This window comes from Hemitrygon akajei, chromosome 19 (genome assembly GCF_048418815.1).
Source record: "Hemitrygon akajei chromosome 19, sHemAka1.3, whole genome shotgun sequence".
NCBI classification, from domain to species: domain Eukaryota; kingdom Metazoa; phylum Chordata; class Chondrichthyes; order Myliobatiformes; family Dasyatidae; genus Hemitrygon; species Hemitrygon akajei.
Window position 1 is genome coordinate 21,267,728 of NC_133142.1, and position 23,001 is coordinate 21,290,728.

The 23,001-nt window shown below is 40.7% G+C and overlaps 1 protein-coding gene across 4 annotated transcripts in view; it reads left to right on the top strand.

The window, feature by feature from the left end:
* Positions 1 to 23,001, top strand: part of cacna2d3a (calcium channel, voltage-dependent, alpha 2/delta subunit 3a) — a 782,368-nt gene that overhangs the window by 700,811 nt on the left and 58,556 nt on the right. For all 4 annotated transcript variants that reach the window (XM_073072214.1, XM_073072211.1, XM_073072212.1 and 1 more), the window contains one exon: positions 3,155 to 3,266. In XM_073072214.1, coding sequence (XP_072928315.1) covers positions 3,155 to 3,266 — 112 coding nt within the window. The remainder of the gene's footprint in view (positions 1 to 3,154; positions 3,267 to 23,001) is intronic.

Below are 23,001 nucleotides of genomic sequence, written 5' to 3' on the forward strand. Positions count from 1 at the left end.
TCTCACCCAACCTTAGTAGAAAAAGCCTGCTTTCATTTAACTTGCCTATAATCCTCATAACTTTATATGTCTATATCAAATCCCTCCTCATTCTTCTACATTCTAAGGAATAAAGTCCTAATCTTTTATTATTTATTTACTTATTGACCTTATTGAGATACAGCATGGAACAGACCCTTCCAGTTCTTTGAGCCGCACCACCAAACAACTGATTTAACCCTAGCCTAATTATAGGACAATTTACAATGACCAATTAACCTACCAACCAGTATGTCTTTGTACTGTGGAAGGAAATTGGAGCACCCGGAGGAAACACACATGGTCACAGGGCTAACATACAAACTCATTACAGACAGCAGTGGGAATATTCAACCTTTCCCTACAACCCAAGTCTTCAAGACCTGGCTACAACATTGTAAATTTTCACTGCGCTCTTTCAAACATCTTTCCTGTAGGTAGGTGACCAGAACTGCACACAATATTCCAAATTAGGACTTATACAACTTCAGCATAAGTTCACAATTCCTGTACTCAATACTTTGACTAACAAAGGCTAATGAGAAAAAAAAGCTTTCTTTATGACCCTCTCTACCTGTCACAAAACTTTCAAGGAATTGTGGATCTGTATTCCCAGATGCCTCTGTTCTATTGCACTCCTCAGTGCCCTGCCACTCATCCTGTAAGTCCTATCATGGTTTGTCCTCCGAAAGTGCAACGCCTCACACTTGTCTGCATTAAATTCCATCTGCCATTTTTCTAGCTGGTCCAGGTCCCGGTGCCAGCTTTGATCTCACTGTCCATTATGCCCCCAATCTTGGCATCATCCATAAACCAGTTTACTACATTATCATCCAGACTGTTGATATAGATGACAAATAATAATGGACCCAGCACAGATCCCTGTGGCACTCCTCTAGTCATAGATGCAACCATCTGCTACCACTCTCTGGCTTCTTCTGCAAAGCCAATGTCTAATCCAATTTACTACCTCATCTAGAATGCGAAGTGACTTTAATGCCAACTTCTTGACCAACCTCCCATGCGGGACCTTGTCAAAGGCCTCGTTAAAGTCCATGTAGATAGCATCCACTGCCTTGCCTTCATCAACTTTCCTGGCAAATTACTCGAAAAACTCTATTAGATTGGTTAGACATGACCTACCACACCCAAAGCCATGTTGACTATCCCTAACTAATCCCTGCCCTATCCAAATACTTACTGTGTATATCCAGTTCCTTGGAATACTTCCAATAAATTACCCACTACTGATGTCAAGCTCACCCGCCTATCATTTCCTGTATTATTTTTAGAGCCTTTATTAAACAACAGAACAACACTAGCTATCCTCCAATATTCCGGAACCTCACCCGTGGCTAAGGACTTTTCAAATATCTCTGCTCGGGCTCCTGCGATTTTTGCAATAGCTTCCCAGAGGGTCTAAAGGAACACATCAGGCCCCAAGGACCCTAATTTGCCTCAAGACAGCGAACAGCCCCACCTCTGCAATTTGTATGCGGTCCACGTTTTTACTATTGCTTTGCCTCACTTCTATAGTGTCCATCTACTGAGTAAATACAACTGCAAAAATGTCCATTTAAGATCTCCCTCATCTCCTTCAAAGCCATGCTTAGATGACCACTTTAAACTTCCAGAGGACAAGTATTGCCCCTTGCTATCTAGAAATCCTCATTTGTTCCATGGGAATGTCTCACGAGTTTAGACTGTATTAACGCTGATGAAACATAGTCTAGCAATTGGAAGGAAGGAAGCTATAATTATGACTCCGATATCACCAGATGGAATACAAGCTGTCAGTTATGAAAAGACATTACCAGTGGGATGGAAGCCAGTCATCAATGGGAAAAATAAGGAAAAATAGTCTTCTCTCATCACTGTCATCTTTGTAATTTTGTAGGGTAAATCTATAAATTTCAAAGTTATGATACGAGTGGATATGTTAAGAATGATAGAATAATAGCACAATCATTGTAATATGTCACAAAACTATTGAAATAGCTACATCTAATCTTTCCTCTACAAATACACAAGCTTCATAAAATTTAACAAATCAAGGAAAATAAATAAATTATCTTTTTCTTTACTGTGCTATTTATTCTGGACTTAAAAAAACACAAAAGATGTGTTGTTTAGTACTGGGGAGCATTCAAGCAGCACTTAAAACACAATCCTTGTATGTTCCTGGCATTGTGCCAAAGAAGGTGGTTAATATAATATTTATGCCATAAGCATAGTCCTTGCAGAATCACTGCCAAACTCATGCCTTTGTGCAAAAATATGATAAAATTGCTCTAGTAATTGCTGTTATTGTTAGGCCATGGGACATTTAATAGACAAGTTAATTTGTACTGAGCTCTCTGGTCCAAAGCAGCGATTTCACAAAATTATCCTACAAGCAAAAAATAAAAGATGTAAATAATACAATTCAGTTTGGTTTTTTGAGATATGGTATATAACTAAAAGCACAAAATCTTTCACATTGTTGAACAGAGATGTAAATAGACCATTTACAATTATTTATCCTATTCAGGCAACTTATTAATATAGAAATTTTTTGTAAGGGGCAATTCAATGAAGCTTGAAATGTCACGGTATTCTTGAATCTCTGAATGAAAAATGAAACTTCAATACTGTTTCCCCATTTAAGTTTTCAACAATTGTAATTTCTGGGAAAATATTTGACATAAGTAATTTTTCTAAGAAACTAATGACATAAAGATTAGAACTATCGAGTTTATTTTTAAACTAAATCTGGTACCAAAAAGAACCACCTGGCTTGAATTTGAGAGTGGCGGAAATCTGATATGCCATAGATCTTCAGTATGGAACATGTGAACATAATTAGTTGAAGATTCCTAGCAATTGTCCTAAATTACCACAAGGTGGCGAGAGAAATGCATTGTCTGTAAATTTTCCACATTTGTTTTAACTCTATCAACAAATCAAATTTTAATGTAAAAACTTACTGTAGCACATAGCCCAAAATCTACTATTATCACACAGTTTTTGATCTTTTTCATTTATTGATGGTAATTAAAGACCTGTCTCCAAGCATATGGAGTTTAAGCATTTGAGTCTTGCATTTCATGGTATGATTCATGACTTACATTGTTGTTTCTGATTTTTTTTCTTTCAGCACAGAGACCCAAACAAGTTCTCCAGCCATGTGACACTGAATATGCAGCTTTTGTGTCTGAGCGGACGATAAAGGAAACTACAGGGACAATCAGCTGTGATGGCTGCCACAAGTAGGGCAATTTTCATTTCTCTTCCAGCTTCGGTGCAAATAGGGCAGGTCTGTTTGACAAGTCTGTGACAAACTCACATAATGATATTCTTCTAAACTAAAACTGGGTGGATACTTAAATTCGCCGTCATAAAACTCAAGCGTTTGGTCAAATGTTGATTATATAATTGTCGGTGTTGCAGATTCTTATAAAACCTCTGTATGGGACATAGTGAACCATAGGTCACTTTATGTTCTGTTGAAAGTTCACACATGATCTGCAAATAGGAAAGGCAACTGAAGCTGCATTCTGTTTGCAATTTCTTCTTCTATTTGTGGTAGAATCCCTCCATCTCATCAACTAAAGGAAACAACTTTTTGGGAAGTGCAACCAGGGATTTAAGAGTAACACCATCGTTGGCACTAAGAAGCAACTCAAGTCATTTAAAATTGTGGAATTATTTTAGATTTTTTTTACAGTTATGTATTTTGATATATATTCAATGAACAGTTTGTCAGTAATGCTTCTGTTTATAAAGTGGAGGAAAGGTTTATATACTGTCACCAAAAATCTTGTTGGAGATCACCGTTCCTTGGTACCATCTTCGCTGTGAACGTGACCATACCTGAATGTTGACTTGGGCTGGCTGCATTAAATTTTCTGATTCAACACGCAGCATTCTAGATATTGTTTTGTAGTTTATATCAGCTTAGCAAACTTATGTACCTGTGCATATTGATAAAACATTCTTTGCACTATTTGAACCCACAGATAAACAATATCTTTGTGGTTGGATTGCTGCAACATGATTCTGGGGATTTATTAGCTTTCAGTCTCATTAATTTTTCCAGCAGTAGTTTTTCATTTTTTTCTTATGCCAGTTTCTTTGAGCTGTCTCGTGTCTATAAGGCTTAGGAAGGTACTTATCTGGAGAAATTGCACTGTGGGATGTGAGAACACTGTGAATAAGGGCTTAAAAGCAGGAATAACGTGGCTGTAATATCCTGTCCTTCATCATTTGGCTCTCTGGGTTTAATATTAAGTACCTTCTGCCTTTCCAATAAAATAAACTTTGTGGGATGGTTATACCATCTTCTGCCAAGTGATAAGCACAGCTCTAAGGGTAGATTAGCACTTCTACTAATTTTCAAAGCCTAGGCAAGCCTATCATTTTTTCTCAATTGTCTCTGAGAAGGAGATGGTGAGTCAGCCTTCATGGATATCTGTACTTCTGGTGAAGATACTTCTACAGCGCTGTTGGGCAGGAAGTTCCAGGGTTTAGAATCAGTGAGACCTGTGACATTTTTCCAAGTCAAGCTTGCAAGTGACTTGGAGGGTGCCCTGCACTTGCTGTTGCTCCCTCCCATGTACCTTGGTGAGAGTGATTGAAGGTTTGGGCTGTGTTCTCGGAGCGGCCTAGATGAGGAACTATTGGTGTATTTTGTAGACACTACAGCTCACCATTTATTCTATCCACCACTCTCGCTGCCTACGGGCTGCTTTGTTCAGGATGATGTTAAGCTTCTTGAATGTCAGTGCCACATTTATTCAGAGAAGTGGAGAATGCCTCAATGTGTTTCTGACGTGTGCCTTGTAGATAGTAGTGGGTCACAGTGTGTCAAGAGCTGAGTCATCGCCACAGGATGCTTATTATATACAGTTGCATTTACTGTGTATAGTTGGTCCAGCTGAGTTTCTGATCAATGGTGACTCACTGGATAGTCTTGGTGGGGCAGTCAGGATTGGTCATACTTTTGATTGTCAGGAGTAGTTGGTTAACCCCTTATTAGGGATGGTCATTGTCTGGTACTTCTGACTTGCTACGTATCAGACCATGCCTGATGATTGCCTTGGACTGTTGCATTAGGGTTAGGGTTTAAAAATGTGGGATTATTAAATTCAGGAGTTGACAATGGAATTGAATATTATACACACACACATTTGTAAGCTTGAGGACACAGCTGAAGATGGATGGTTATCGAACACTGCAGTGTAGCCTTGGGTCAGAGATGATTAGCCTTCAACAGCCAAAATTGTTTTCCTTTATGTGAGGTCTGATTCCAATCATCTGGGTGTTTTGCTTTTGATGGCCACTGTTGAATTTTACCAGTGCGCCTTAGCACCACATTTGGTCAAATGATTCCTTGATGACAAGGGCAGTCACTCCTACATCCCCTTCAAAATTCAGCTCTTCAGTCCATTTGGACAAGCGACGGTAAGGTCAGGAGCAGAATCATCAGGGTAAAGCCCAAAATGGACATTGATGTTTCATATCAACTGAAAGAGAGAGAGGAGGGGAGGAATCCAGTCCAGGCTAAAACATTGCAATATGAAGCTTCCTCTACACAGCATCTTGTCAGCGAATGTACAGTTATAGTATAACAAGAATAAGGACTTAAGGGCAAGTTTTCTGTATCAGACGGATAAGGAATTGCTGCATTCTCTGTTTCGTGGAGACATGGCACACTCCAGAAAAGCTAGATACATTGGTAAGATCCAATGGCTTCTCAATACTCAGGATGGACCGGACTGCTGATTCGGAGAAGGCAAAAGATGGGGGCTTTGTGTTTCATGATTTAACTCTTTGTGGTGCTCAGATGTAGTGGTCCTGATTCACTCTTGTTCCCCCAACCCGGAACATCTAATGATTAAGTACCTACTATTCTACTTACCAAGAGAAATTCCTCCGTGATCCTGACCACAGTTTACATACCACCAAAGGCCAATTTTAAGCAGGCACTCGAGGTACTAAGTGTTGGCATCAGCAAACATGAAACAGCCTACCCCATGTCTTTCAAAACACTATTGGGGATTCCAGTCAGGCCTGTTAGAAGAAATCTCTGCCCAATTATCATCGACATATCACCTGTAGCATCAGGGAGCTCAACAAACCTGATCATTGCTGTACTACGATTAGGAATGCCACCCGTCCCATACCTCAGGAAATCTGATCACTTGGCTGTACGCCTCCTACCTAGAGGCAGAGGCTAAAGAGCAAAGCTCTAGAGATGAGGACAATGAAGAGGTGATCGCAGGAGGCAGAGGAGCGGCTGTGGGATTGCTTCAAGTCGGTGAACTTGGCGGGTCATGTTCAAGGACTCATTAGAGGATCTGAACGAATACATCATGGGTGTCACAGACTTTATAAAAATAGATGGATACTTTCTTGATCCCAAAGGAAATTACAGTGCCACAGTAGCATTACAAGTGCAGAGATATACATATTAGAAGAGAAGTAGAAAGAGTAAAAAAATGAGTTACCACAAACAGTCTGACAGGAGGGAGTCATCACTTCCCTGGCTATAGGTTGACTCATTATAGAGCCTAATGGCTGAGGCTAAGAATGACCTTATATAGCGCTCTTTGGAGCAGTTTAGTTGTCTTAGTCTATTACTAAAAGTGCTCCTCTGTTCAGCCAACATGACATGCAGAGGGTGAGAAACATTGTCCAGAATTGCCAGGATTTTCTGTAGGGTCAGAAGGCATTTGATAAGGTCCCACATAGGAGATTGGTGGGTAAAATCAAAGCTCAGGGCATCGGGGGGAAGACATTGACATGGATAGAAAACTGGTTGGCAGATAGAAAGCAAAGGGTAGCGGTGAATGGGTGTTTCTCGGAATGGCAGGTGGTGACTAGTGGGGTGCCACAGGGTTCGGTATTGGGACCACAGCTGTTTACAATTTACGTCAACGATTTGGATGAAGGCATTGAGAATAACATCAGCAAATTTGCTGATGATACTAAGCTGGGTGGCAGTGTGACATGTGATGAGGATGTTAGGAGAATTCAGGGTGACTTGGATAGGCTGGGTGAGTGGGCAGATACTTGGCAGATGACGTTTAATGTGAATAAGTGTGAGGTTATCCACTTTGGGAGTAAGAACAGGAAGGCAGATTATTATCTGAACGGTGTAGAGTTAGGTAAGGGAGAAATACAAAGAGATCTAGGAGTCCTTGTTCATCAGTCACTGAAGGTGAATGAGCAAGTGCAGCAGGCAGTGAAGAAGGCTAATGGAATGTTGGCCTTTATTACAAAGGGAATTGAGTACAAGAGCAAGGAAATCCTCTTGCATTTGTACAGAGCCCTGGTGAGACCACACCTGGAGTATTGTGTACAGTTTTGGTCTCCAGGGTTAAGGAAGGACATTCTGGCTGTAGAGGAAGTGCAGCATAGATTCATGAGGTTAATTTCTGGGATGTCCGGACTGTCTTACGCAGAGAGGTTAGAGAGACGGGGCTTGTACATGCTGGAATTAAGGAGATTGAGAGGGGATCTGATTGAAACATATAAGATTATTAAGGGATTGGACAAGATAGAGGCAGGAAATATGTTCCAGATGCTGGGTGAGTCCAGTACCAGAGGGCATGGTTTGAGAATAAGGGGTAGGTCATTTAGGACAGAGTTAAGGAAAAACTTCTTCTCCCAGAGAGTTGTGGGGGTCTGGAATGCACTGCCTCGGAAGGTAGTGGAGGCCAGTTCTCTGGATGCTTTCAAGAAGGAGCTAAAAAGGTATCTTATGGATAGGGGAATCAAGGGATATGGGGACAAGGCAGGAACCGGGTATTGATAGCAGATGATCAGCCATGATCTCAAAATGGCGGTGCAGGCTCGAAGGGCCGAATGGTCTACTTCTGCACCTATTGTCTATTGTCTTTTGTTCTACCACAGCCCACAGTGTGTCCAGTTTGACTCCTTTAACAGAGCCAGCCTTTCTAGTCAGCTAATTGACCTGTGCTGTTGCCATTGTCCCAGCACATCCCCCCCAGAATAATGTAACAGTGATAACAGACTGCTAGAACATGTGAAGAAGAGTCCTGCCTACTCCAAAGGACCTCATTCTCCTCAGGAAGTAGAGACAACTCTTGCCCCTCTTATACACAGCCTCTATGTTGGAGCTCCACTCAAGTCTGTCATCCAGGTGCAGCCCTGGTACTTGTAAAACCAGTTGTAGGCAAGTGTGTCCCCACAAAATCATTGAGTTTTCCTCAATCAGGAGCCCTGGATGAACCACAAGATCTCCAGTCTGCAGAGGACCAGATTAGAGGCATTCAAGTCTGGGGACCCAGTAAAATACACGAGGTCCAGGCAATTCCAGGTTGTACTTGAATCACTGAAGGATGCTTGACAGCTGTGGCAGGGCTTGAGTGGTATCACCTCCTACAAAGTGAAACCAGGCAACATGGGTAACAACATGTCTTTGCTCCCAGCTGAGCTCAATTCCATTTATGCTCATTTTGACCATCAAAACATGAAGGAACCTTCAAAAACTCCCACAGTCCCTGATGACCCTGTCATGTCAGTCTCTGAGGATGACGTGAGAGCATCCTTCAGGAGGGTGAACCCACGGAAAGTATCTGGCTCAGACAGGGTCCCTGAGCAAGTACTAAAGACGTGTGCTAATCAACCAGCTGGTGTGTTAACCGTGCTGAATACTTAACCATCCCGAAGAAGGGTCTCAGCCCGAAGTATCGACTGTTTACTCTTTTCCATAGATACTGCCTGGCTAACTGAGTTCCTCAAGCATTTTGTGTGTGTGCTTCTTTAACCTCAAGTGAGCTTCAGTTATATTCATGCAGGCTTCAAGCAGGCATGTAATAAGGGTAATGTCACAATTGTAATGGAGGACTTCAATATGAAAAGAGATTGGGAAAATCAGGTTGATGTCAGATCACAAAAGAGGGAATTTGTTGAATGCTTGCAAGGTAGCTTTTTAGAGCAGCTTGTGTTTAAGCCTACTGGGGGAAAGGCTGTCTTAGATTGGGTGTTGTGTAATAACCCAAAACTTATTAGGGAGCTTAACGTACAGGCTTAACATAACGATAAGGTGTCCCAAATGAGGTTGCTTAACAAGGTAAAGTTCTATGGCGTTACAGGAAAGATACTAGCATGGATATAGAAATAGCTGACAGGCAGGAGGCAGTGAGTGGGAACAAGGGCAGGCATTTTCCGGTTGGCTGCCAGTGACTAGTGGTGTTCCTCAGGGGTCACTATTAAACTGCTACTTTTCACATTGTTTGTCAATGATTTGGATAATGGAATTGATGGCTTTGTGGCAATTTATGGATGAGTCAAAGATAGGTGGTGGCGGTGGGGGGAGGTAGTCCTGAGGAAGCAATGTGATTGCAGCAGGAATTAGACAAATTGGAAGAATGGGCAAAAAAGTGGCAGATGGAATACAGTGTTGGGAAATGTATGATAATGCATTTTGGATAAAGAAACAAGAGTGTGGACTATTATCAAAATGGAGAGGAAGTTCAAACATCAGAGGTGCAGAGGAACTTGGGAACCCTCGTGCAAGACTCCCTGAAGGTTAATTTTCAGGTTGAGTCTGTGGTAAAGAAGGCAAATGCAGTGTTGGCATTTATTTCAAGGGGAATAGAATGTAAAAACAAGGAGATGATTCTGAAGCTTTTTAAGATACCAGTCAGGGCACACTTGGAGTATTGTCAACAGTTTTGGACCCCATATCTCAGAAAGAATGTGTTGTTATTGGAAAGAGTCCAGAGGAAGTTCACAATGATGATTCTGAGAATGAAGGGGTTAACGCTTGAGGAGTATTTGGTTGCTTTGGGCCTGTACTCACTGGAATTTAGAAGAATGCAGGGGGGGAGGGTGAAATCTCATTGAAACATACCAAATTTTGAAAGGAGCAGATAGGGTGGATGTGGAGAGTATGTTTCCTCTGGTGGGGGTATCCAGAACTAAAGGGCACAGCCTCAGAATTGAGGGTTGACCTTTTGGAACCGAAGGCATCATTACCTAGTATGGAAGCACCATTTCCCTTAAATGGAGAATCATAGGAAAAGTAGGTTGATACAGCCCGGTCCAACATGGGTAAAGCCCTGCCCACCATTGAGCACATCTACACGGAGCAGTGCGGCAGAAAGGCTGCATCCATCACCATCCAGGCCATGCTCTCTTCTCACTGGTGCCTTCTGGAAGAAGGTACAGGATCCGCAGAACCCACCAGGTTCAGTAACAGTTATTTCCCCACAATCATCAGGCTCTTGAACGAGAGCGGATACAGTAACTTCACTCAATTTCACTTGCCCCATCACTGAACCATTCCCACAACCTGCGGACTTACTTTCAAGGACCTTGTTTTATACTCTCAATTTACATTGCTTATTTATTTGTTGTTACTATTTATTTTCTTTTTTATTTGCCTGGTCTGTTGCTTTTTGCACATTGGTTGTTTGCCTTTCTGGGTGAGGTCTTTCATTGATTCCATTGTGTCTCTTGTATTTATTGTGAATGCCTGCAAGAAAATGAATCTCAGGGTTGTATATGATGACATATATGTACTCTGATAATAAATGTACTTTGAACATGAACTTCGGTGAGTGGGCTGTTGACATGTGAGTGCTGCTCAGTAGCACTCTCAACTTTCCGACACTTCAATGACAATTGAGAACTGTCTGTTTGAGTGGCATTTTGCCTCGTTGGTCTTTTCATTCTGACCATGATGTCGCAAGGCAATTTTTCCCGTCGTTTGGCAGAGATTATTGTATTGGAGTGGCTTGGCTAGTGATGCAGCTAGTTCTGGAGCACAAGTCTTCTGAATTGCAGCTGAGATGCTTACTGATCTTATAGTGCCTGTATTCAGTGTTCAGTCCATTTCTTGCTATCGCATAGAGTGAACTGAGCTGGTTGAAGACTACTTTCTGCAAAGCTGGAGACCATAGACGGAAGCAGAATTAGTTTATCTGCTCTGTGCTTCTCACCAAACATTGTTGCAAATGCTTCAATCTTTTCTTTACCATGCACATGTTGATCCTTGCATCAATTTGAACGTGGTTGTTCTAGGAGCCTCCTTCCGTTGGCCTGCTATGAATGGACTGCAGTGCTCTGATGCAATCCATTAGTTTTAAGATAGCTTAGCTCTCTCCTTTGCATGCTGCATTTACTCTTTAGCATGAATAGAGTCTTGTATCAGCAAACTAAAACCTCATCATTTTTGGGTATACCTTTCTGCCCTCATTAAACCAGGGTTAATATTATCTCCTGGTAGAAAGATTACCACAGATCTTGAGGTTACAGATTGTAGCTGTATACATTCTTGCTGCTGCTGATGATGGTTCCTCTTGGATGCTAGTTTTAGCTGCCAGGGGGTCTGTCCAATTTCTTAGTCTATCCCATTTAGCATGTTCGTAGTGCGTCGTGCCATGATGCAAGTTGTCCTTCATGTGAAGACGGTCACTTTTAGCAATGCTGCCATTGAATGAAGGCATCTGCTGCTGGTAGTTAGGAGAGGTCAGCTGCACTCTATCTTGCGGGTCTTGGCCAACACGGATCCACGATCGTGTTATGAAACCACAACTCCTGGGGATGGACATTGAAGGCACCTACTTGGAGGAGTACACTCTGTGCTTCTTCTATTTGTTGTTATTCATCAGGATGGTAGGTTGTAATCAGGAGGAGGTTGCCTTACCCATGTTTTGGCTGTTCTGTGTGTTTGCTACTGTATATTGAAGGCTTTGCCCCTTCAGTATACAGTAGCATGGCTGTCCATGTAACACTGGAAATTAAAATCTGTTTTGCAATACTGGTAAATATTTGCTACCTGTAGGAGGAGCTTTAATGCTATTGTTTTACTATTATGGCACTTGAGCTATGAAATTGTTAATCTTACCGCACTAGTAGGAAATGATTACAAGCATGAGCATGTATCAATTGTGCATATATATACACAGTTCAAAGTGACATCAAATTGCCTTTAAACTACAAAAAAAAAACACTGGCGTCATCAACAGCCAGGACCATTTGTAGATGCCAAATAATTGCAGGGGTTGAAATATAATTTGTCCAGACCCATGACACTATGATTCAATGAAATACCATGAAGTCCAGAATACTGCCTCAGACCCTTGTTTCCATATGTGGTAAAGTGAAGATAACTCCTGAACTTTGAGAGAAGCTCTGAAATAGTAATGACCTAGAAATAGTAATCGCAGTATTATGTGAAAGGGAGCATTCTGTTGTAATTAATTTCCTGAATTTATGAAACTGACACCAGTTAATGATTCTTCACTCGGCTAGACTAATTAGGGAGCCTGATCATTCAGGATGACAAACTACTCAGATCGCTGCACTATCGAAAATGCTGTCTTACAAGAATCTTCTACAACACAAAATGTAAAAGACCTCATGACTTGAAATCAAAGAGCAGAGAGGTTATACAAGCAACCTGCCAACTATTCACTCTCAATTATTATCACCAAAAGTTAGATTATCTGGTCCTATCACACTGCTGTTTGTGGGAGCTTGCTGAGCCTAACTTGACAGCCATATTTCCTACATTACGACAGTGAACACAAAAGAAGCATTTCAGTAACGTTTTGAAGTAATAAGCACCATATGACCATATGACATCCTATTTCTAACCAAAAGTTAAAGTAGAAACATTTTCCAGTCCCCTACATAATGAATATCAGGTGATTAAATATTTTTTTCTATCTATATTATTAATTAATTTTGAAGACTAATGTATTTTGTGTAAAATCTCTGACCACAACATACCATCCACGCTTAAAATATGCAAACTGGTAAGCAAGGACTAATGCTTTCTTTAAGTTACATCTTTAAAGATAGGGAATATTTCCACGCACCTTTTTACTGACTGGTCATGTTGAATCAGATCAGTTTTCAACAAAGTTCAAGATGATATAGACATTAATTGTTTTGCCCTCCATTCCCAGCTATGATTGACTTAATGCATGTCTGAAACCCTTACACTATCCTCCAGCATTCTTGCCCTCCAATTTTGTCATTTCCACTTCTAGATCTTCATATACCTAACTAACAGCGGGTTCTAAAGTTGCACCCTTTCAGAATTGCTGAATTTACCTTGAGCCCATGATGTGCATGCTTTGATTTCCTTTCCTCTGTGTGTGTGTGTTTTCCACTTGATATTCCCCTAATGACAGCCAAGATATTGGAAAGTCATAAGGTTGGACCTAGATCCTAACACAAAAAAGAAACTGGAAAAAAATAAATGCCCTTCTGAAGTCTTTGCCTAATAAAACTATGAATTGTGAAGTTTGGGCCAGTTATCTCATGTCCTATATGACATAATAAGCAACATGCAAGGCATTCAGTGGCAACAGTTGGTTCAATAAAGTATCGTACATGTTAGTATTATACCAAGTGCAAAATAGCTTATAAAATGGATTAAATTTCCATCTTGTCCATTGCTGCACTTATGATTTCAGATCATTAGCCTTTTACCAGATTGATTCTGTCATTTAGTTACATTTCCCACTTGATGTATTTTAACAAGGATATCAGCAAGAATTTATTTTAGAAAATAGTTAAGTATCTTGTGCACTTTAAAGCCTCTAAAGCTTTGTACAATCAATAATCCTGCACAAAGCAAGCTTTACGATCATCTGGTTGTATGCATACACAAATCCATTTTATAAATTACAGCAGTTATAGATCATCAGAAAGAAAAAATATGACATTTTCAGAAACGAAATCACACAGAGGACACAAATAAATGCTTACTTTAATTCCGTATGTTGAAAAGTTTAGTCATGCCTTGATTGAAACTTTATCTTGCATTCTTACTTGAATTTACCTGATCTGGCATTTGGATGTATGAAGTACATCTAAAATAATGCTATTAATCCTGTGAATTAACTTTAAAGTCTTTGACAGATTCTAAATCCTTCACTTCTATTACTCTGTAGATGAAGAAAAAGAATGCGAATATGTTGAACTTAAAATAAGCTCCTACAACAGTGATTTATGTGAGTGTTTAACTAAGTTTATGAAAAATGACTCAAATGCCATGCACAGACTTCCAGGCATATTGGTCAAAGCTGAATCCTCCCTTTCCCAAACCCACACTGACAGGTGGGAGAGGTTATAGCTCCCGCGGTTAGTCATTATCCAAGATTCTATGCATCATAGATCATCAAGAAGAGACTGTTATGAGGATGGATTGATACCACAATATATTTATGAATTTGTATGGTGGGTTATTTGAATTAGAATGTCCTCTCTACAGATGACCTTGAGGGATTTTCAATAACTGAGCATTCCCAGTGGGTAATGGAATTACTTTGATGTAGCAATTTCTATACTAGCTGACCCAACATGAAGTAAAGCATTGGCTAAGCAGCTGAAATGATTCCAATAGCAGCATGAAGTTGTCAAGGTTTGACCCATAGATTAGATTTTCTTTTGCAATGAAGGCCATCGATTTTATTATTAATTGAATAAACAGAAAACTTATTCTTCCTAACTTCATGATAGCTGTATAATCTTTTCACTTCCACATGATATTTCTTGGCAGATTATTTATTGCGGGTGTGAGCCTATAGTTTTTAAAAGCTATGTCATTCATAACAACGATGACTTGTTCATTTTGGAGCTATTTGAGAAACAGCTGCAGAATGATTTTCCACAATTAAGTCAATAAATATGCTGCCAATAGTAAATATTATATACGAAAATGAACACGTCATCTTCCAAAAGTAATGTAGAAATCTCAGCATTTACATTATGTCATAATTGAAATAGAGTTCACACTCTGCATGATGTAATTGTATTGATACATACTATTTAAATTGAAACTGTAGATACACAGATAAATGGACTTATGAAAATGTTGCAACATAGAATAAAAACTTAGTGATCAACTAGCCTTTGCTATAGTGTCCGTGCATTTAACCAATATATTGTGCATGTTCACTGCCTGAATTGCCATTAGTTAGCAGAGTCTGTGATAAGTCATAGGACGTTTTATATGGCAAGAGTTCAGTTCATTTATAGGTCTTTATTGAATAATGTGCAAGTTCATATTCTATGTGATGCATTGTAGTTATCATATAGATTAAAAGAAATTCAATATTTTTTTAAGTCAATAAGATTGTCCTGCCGAAGGGTTTCAGCCTGAAATGTCGACTGTACTTTTTTCCATAGATGCTGCCTGGCCTGCGGAGTACCTCCACTATTTTGTGTGCGTTGCTCGGATTTCTAGCATCTGCAGATTTTCTCTTGCTTGCAATTAATTTGAGCCCTCTATCTAATTGTTCTAATTCTAAAATGGGGAAGGGAAGGCTGGGGAGGGTGTTTTAGCCAAGATGTTGTTGATGTTATAAATTATTACTTATTCGTGAACTGGAGAAACGTTGGAACATGAAGCTTCGATGAAAGATATGCCTCCTATCACTCAGGAGTGTATGGTAGCATTCTGATTAAGTGGTATCTCAAGAATACTTGACTATCGATCTGGATGCGTGAGCCGGAATTGCAGCATCATCACAGGGTTTCTAATTCTAACCAAAGCTAGAATACAATGTTGGTATTTGTGATATTCATCTTGGTTGTAATTGCAGTTAAAATTCATCTGGTTGACTAATTCATCCTGGAATATAAGCCTACAGTCTTAGCCAGTCTGACCTGCATGAGCCACCAATGTTTTTTGACTTTTCACTGCCCTTTGAAATGATCTATTATGTCTCTCGATTCAGGAAGCAATTATAGAAGAGTGATAAATGACAGTTACATCTGAATCTTGTGAACAGATAAAATAAAAGGGCAGTGTTTTGGGACATATCTACCTTCACTGCTCTGAAATGATCTCTGACTTGTGTGTTCCTGAATAGTGCCCCTATAAACAGTGAGTTGTGTGACCCTTGACCATTCAGGCGCAATATAAAAACTGGAATGAATTTTACACAATGTAATTATTGCTGGTAATGACTATAATTTGACATGGTAACCTCCTGCTTCCTACCACTCCTGCTAAATGTAGCTCTCCAGTGAAAGAGATAGACATCAGTAACTACAGACTAGCCTACCTACTTGATATGTAGCATACAAAAGAGGCCATTCTGTCCATCAGCTTCATGCTACTCCCTACTGAGTAATCCCATTGGTATTATTCCCCAATTTAGTTCCTTCAGGCCCTAAAGATGTGCATCCACCTTTAGCTTCTTATGTACTCTTGGGGTAAGTTACGTTAGCCAATGAAGCTATGGGTATGTCTGGGAATATGTGAGGAAAGTTGGACATGTGTGGGAAACCTACAGTCACAGGGAGAATGCAGGGACTCTACACAGATGGCACCTGAAGTCAGCAACTAAACCACACAGATGAAGCTGTGTGGGAGAAGAACATAATGATTCGCCACTTTGCCCCCCACCTTTGCATTCACATGGGTTCTGACACCGTTATCATATGTTGATACTCTGCTGCATGAGGGGATAGAGATTTATTCATCACACGGACATTGCAACATTAAGCACACTGCATTGTTTGCATTAACAAGGGTGTGCAGGGGGCAGCCCGCAAGTGTCGCCACACATTCCAGCACCAACATAACATGCCCCCAATGTTCAGCAGAACAACACAAGCAACAACAATGATGATGGAACAAAGCAACGTCAGCAAATAAGCCCCTTGCCCACCCTCCCACCTAGCCACCCACCTCTTCTTACACACATCAACCGTAAGATAGGCTGCCCCCAGGCCTCCAGTCCTTGGTTTTGTTCTCTCAGAGTTACAGACATTTGGGGCTTTGCCTCAGGACATGCTCATTACAGGTTTTGCCTTTGGGCCACGACTTCCAGACTAGCATAGACCTCCAACTCCAATGACCTGGGCCCTCATGACTCCTTCAGGCCTTAACCTTCAGGCCTCAACCTTCAGGCCTCAACCTTCAGGCTTCTACCACCTCTGGACTCACCATGCTTGGATTTCGGTCTTTGGCCTTCCCTTCCAGACTTCACTGACATCTTGTTATAAATCTCAGGACTCATCGATTATGGTCCTGACCTTTGGGCTTCTACTTCTGGAATCACACAGATCTCATTTGACCTCGGGGCTCGACTACAGGAATCTTACAGACCTTGTATGACTTTCAGGCCTTGCCTTTTAGACTTGAATGGGCTGCTCCCAAAACCATTCCTACAAACCTAAAAAGACTTAGCAACGGCATCGACAGACATCACAGCTCCATGCCATCTTGACGGAAAAACACATGAGGGACTGGATGAGTGTTAGATCAGACAGACAGACGTACTTTATTGATCCCGAGGGAAATTGGGTTTCGTTACTGCCACACCAACCAAGAATAGTGAAGAAATATAGCAATATAAAACCAAAAATAATTAAATAATAATAAGTTAATCATGCCAGGTGGAAATAAGGCCAGGACCAGCCTATTGGCTCAGGGTGTCTGATGCTGTGAGGGAGGAGTTGTAAAGTTTGATGGCCACAGGTAGGAATGACTTCTGGCTATTGGCTCAGTGTTACATCTCGGTGGAATGAGCCTCTGGCTGAATGTACTCCTGTGCCTAACCAGTACATTATGGAGTGGATGGGAGTCATTGTCCAAGATGGCATGCAACTTGGACAGCATCCTCTTTTCAGACACCACCATCAGAGAGTCCAGTTCCACCCCTACAACATCACTGGCCTTATGAATGAGTTTGTTGATTCTGTTGGTGTCTGCTACTCTCAGCCTGCTGCCCCAGTACACAACAGCAAACATAATAGCACAGGCCACCACAGCCTCGTAGAACATCCTCAGCATTATCCAGTAGGTGTTAAAGGACCTCAGTCTCCTCAGGAAATAGAGACAGCTCTGACCCTTCTTGTAGACAGCCTCAGTGTTCTTTGACCAGTCCAGTTTATTGTCAATTCGTATCCCCAGGTATTTGTAATCCTCCACCATGTCCACACTGACCCCTTGGATGGAAACAGGGGTCACCGGTGCCTTAGCCCTCCTCAGGTCCACCACCTTTATTAAGCAACTTTAATAAGGATTTGGATGTGAAGAGGATTAGACACTAGAAGTCATAATTGTGGAGAGCATTGTGGAGTGGGGATATGTTTCTAGAAAATTAGGCCTAATGATACAGCCATTAACAGTGAAGAAATTTTGAATAGACAAAAGGCCAGAAATGGAGTGGTATAGGGAATGGAAGGATTAAAAAACTCCTGAAGTCAGAAAGACAAAGCCATAGATAAATCAATGTGTTGCCAGAATCAAAGCTATTGTAAGCATGAGAACACAGGAAGGAGACATGAATGCAATGGTGTGAGTTAGGATATGGACATCAGAACTTCAGATTCACTCAAGTTTACAATGAGTGAAAGCTGACAGGAAAGCCCCAGAATTGTTGAATGTTAGCAGCAGATGAACTGTGCCCAGGTGGAATAGAGGCAATTATGATGCGTATTGATAGAGGGCATATAGGATTGAAAGATTTAAAAAAATTTAACAACATCAGTTTGAGCATTCATCAATACCAGAGGAGAAGTAAAAATGAATTCCTTCAGTATCAAGGCAGTGTTCAGAAGATCCATCAGTTTTGAGTAAGATTGAAAGCCATTAGAAATCGGGGAGAAAATCAAGCAAACAACGAAGGTTAGTGAAAGGGCATTCAGGTAGATGTTGTTGTGGCTAGCTGTTTAAGCTCTAGGAGGCTACAAGTGGAATTCCTTTCATTGCACCCAAATTCAGCTGCTTCATCAGTGACATCTGCTTAAAGGCTCGTGGTTGATCAGTTTAGCTAATGATCTTGCACTTCTCAGCAATATTCTAAAGTACTCAGATAATGTAGCATTGCTTACAAGCAGGAATAGTTTGGCTTTATGATTGACAGAGACATTGCAGGTTAAAGGGCCTGTTGCTGAGCTGTACTGTTCTATGTTCAAAGAAACTCTCAAACTAATGGAACTTCCTAGCTAACAACATTGCAGAGGATGTTTCCTTTCATAGACTGCAGGTATTTAAAGAAGATACTGCACCACCTACTCACACCAACTCAGGAGGGACAATAAATGTGTTATGCTCTTCCAAGGGATCAAATTTTTAAGATGCCAGATCTAATGTTGGATGCTGAATCCAATAACTGATTTAGCATTAAAAAAAAATTATGTTCTTGCCAACAAAGAAATTTACTCTGACAGCTCAGAAAGAAGATGTCAGTTACAACGATGATCATAAACCAGGTACAAAAAGCATTTGTTGTCAAATGCAGCTTGTTACTAGTTTGAGACTGAAGAAGGGCTGTTTTCTTGAGAATATTTCAGATTTTCTTTAACTTGGCTCCAGGACAAAATGTCTACTGGTGATGAGATACTTCATCTCCTTCACAGACAGCTTCAATCAGAGAATGGAGCTGGATTTGAATTATTGAGTAGACTTCACTGGCATAATAAGCAGTGCAAACTTAAGCTGTGCAATCCAGCTTGACGGCTCTTCGATTGGAGTTGGTTGACCTTTATCAACACCATTTGGAGAGACCAGCCAAGCTACTTGTTCGTTGGTGAGTCATCGTGAGGTCGATGGGCAAGGAAGAAGGGTACCCACAGCACCTTTCTAACAGTTCTTACCAAGTTCTGACTGTATCCTAAACAGTTTGGAAAAGTTGCAATGTTTTTAAAAATTATTCATTCAGAGCACATGGACATCACTCATGATGCCAGGATTTATTCGCCATCATTACTGCCTCTGAACAAAGGAAGCAATTAAAAATTAATGTGGGTGGAATAAGCTAACCTGAAAATAGATTTAATTTGCAGAATATTTAAAATTGTTCTGTTGAGTTTAGAGTTAGGGTTATGGTTTGGAACTCAGTGTACTGTAGTAATAAGGGTAGACTAGGCTGAATCCCGATATAGTGTTGTAGGTTGATCTTAGCTAAAGAACTACCAGAGGTCAACCATGCCTTGGAACATTGCTTGCAATCTCGGTCCTGATTGCTATCCAGTGACCCTGTTAAAATATGGTTGTTTTGTTTAAAAAATTGTCTTGTTTTTCAATGGCCTAATTCTTCTCCTATGTCTTATGGTTTGTGCCATTCTTCATTAACAAGGTACTGGTTGACAAAAGAAAGTAATGGAAAATCTTTAGGAGAGCTGACTTGTCATAGAGCAGGTGGAATAAGCTGAAAATACAAATAAAACTATAGATTTTGGAAATCTTAAATTTAAAACGGAAAATGCAGGAAGCACTCAATGGGTCAGGTACCAACTGTGGAAGGAGAAACAATTAACAGTTCAAGTCCAGGACCCGAATGAACCCACAATTTTACAAGAGTTGCAGGTTTCCCATGACTTGTGATGCCACTGGCTGTGTATCTGCTACTGTGCAATGATCCATTTCAACTTTGCCGCATGCAAGAATCTAAAATGTTCCAGACCATCAGCATTGAACTGGTCATCGATCATGGTTAGCAAAACATTCAGGATATAACCCTCTATTCTGACTGCAATAGTGAAGCCTTTTAACTGTCATGATATGGTCTGCCATTTGAATTGAGCCATCACGATAATCCACAGGGTCACTATGGGACGACAAGGATTGCCTGTTGTTATCAGGATTGATGACTCAAGCACAGCATGCAAACCACTAAAACCACGTTGCCCCACAAAATGCTTTGAAAGCTGCAGGTTTCCACTCAAAGACCAGCTGAAGCAGCCCTGCAATACCGTCAACATTCATGGTTTCCTGTCAAATGCTGCAAAACCACAACTACTTAATGATATGGGCTTTACCACCAAGTAGGAGGAGAAGCACCAGAATGGGGAGGAAATAAAGATCCAAATTTCTTCCAACACCAGCTGTTTGTAACTAATTCATTCGAGCAAGAAACCAAAACCCAATTCTCTATTAATCAATGTTGTCCTTCTTGACTTCCTTGTTACATGGAAATGTTAGCTAACCTCCTTTACTTGGATTCTGCTTCTTCCGTACCTGGCCCCGTACTTCTACATTTTGTCACTCCAGTAACTGTGGATTGGCTACATGACATGACCTTTGAGAATGCCTTCAATCAGCTCTAGACCTAAAAGGCCTCGCTTCAGCCCGCACCATCACTGAGTAAGCAGTGGGAGGTTGGGTCAGATGACTTCCAAGTACCAGCAAGCACTGTGGAGGAATGCCAGTAAAGAGGTTAAGTGTTGTAATACTGACTCAGCAGGTTTATGTTCCATGAAAGCACTAATGCTCATCTCAGCCATGATGTGAGCATTTAGGAACATAAGAAAAAGGAGCAGGAGTAGGCCATCCAGCCCATAGAGCCTGCTCTGCCATTCAATAAGATCATAGCTGATCTGACTATGGACTCATCTCCACCTACCTGCCTTTTCCAATTACCCTTAATTCCCCAACTATGCAACCCTTAGTTCCCCTATTTTGTAGCCACCCATTGCTGGATTGTCAAGATAACCTGTGAGCCTTTTGAATACAAATATTCCTACCCTTGCTAGTAGCAAGCTGAAGTTCTGGAAACAAACAGTGAGCATTCCTTAATTACTAACTACTTCTTGTCCTGAAGAGAAAACCTTTGATACCTCATGATCTGTTGGGGTGGCATGGTAGGATAGTGGTTAGCTCATATCTGTAAGGAGTTTGTACGTACTCCCCGTGACCACATAGGTTTCCTCTGGGTGCTCTGGTTTCCTCCCACAGACCAAAGACATACTGATTGGTAGGTCAATTGGTCATTGTAAATTGCCCCATCATTGGACTAGGATTGAATCAGGGGATGCTGGGCCGTGCAGCTCGAAGGGCCTATTCCACACTGGATCTCAATAAATAACTAAATAAGTAGTTTGCATGGCAGCATTTCTTTTGTTGTGTTCGAGATGCGTAGATAGCATGTAAAAATCTCTCATAACAGACAATTCTACAAATGTATTGATATGATCAGGTAGTGAGGTTTGAGAAGGAAATGCAGCATTAGATGCCATCACCTTCTCTCATGTCTCATGGTTGAATGATTTTAAGTGTGACTGTACATTACATAAGATTGGAGAGGCTGGTTCAAAGCTGGCAAGTGCTCAGGTCATCACACCTAGTTGCTAAGAGTGCAGGAAGGCATTGTGAATGTTAAGGTATGATTCCTGATGGATATGGATAGTTGGAGGACGAGTAACAGGATGCATTCAGAAATGCCTGATGCAGATAGTGTATTTGGGAGTATATAGTCTCTGATATTGACCACATTGTGAGGTGGTTGGAATTATTTTTTGACAGTGCATCCATGTGACTGAAGTGGATCTGTATCGCTATCTGTTCCCACTGCTTTAAGATGTTTATCACGAGAACCTCCAGTTTTCTAGAGATAGGGAATATCTCTTCACCATTGCCTGTAATATAGAGCCGAACGACTAGAAGTTTATTCGCACAACTTAAAAGAAAATTGATGTGTTTTTGAAAAATAATCTAAATTAGATTAATTCAAAAGAAGCGGATCAACCAAGTTACTTGATTTGCTTCTTTTAAATGTAAATAATGTCCTCAATCTTAATTTACTCCCTTAAACAATTTTGCTTATTTTCTACATAATAAAATGACTGAAATGCTAAGTTTAACTTGTATATGTTCGTGACAGAATATCCTTCACTTCCCTCCTTGCCAGAGTTGCTGGAATCCAAATCACAGAATTCCTGACAGTTAACACCTAGTTGTTATAAGTTTAAAGAGCCAGAAACATCATCACACAATTCCAAGAAAATTGATGCTTTTCAGTGGAAAATCTTGTTAACCTAGAGAAAACAATTTTGCACACATTTCTGGTGTCTAAACAGGATAGTCACCATTCTAGCAGGATTTTCATTTTTCCTCGTTCTTTTTCCTCGAGAGTAAATCTCTCCCGTATAGTAATAACGATAATGAAGCAGGCGAAGTTCATCTGCAATGAAAGCTTTAACCTCAGTCATCTGAAAAGCAATACTTACTCACCGGAAGAACCAACCTTAATTAACTCCCTGTCACCTGAGACCTGCTAC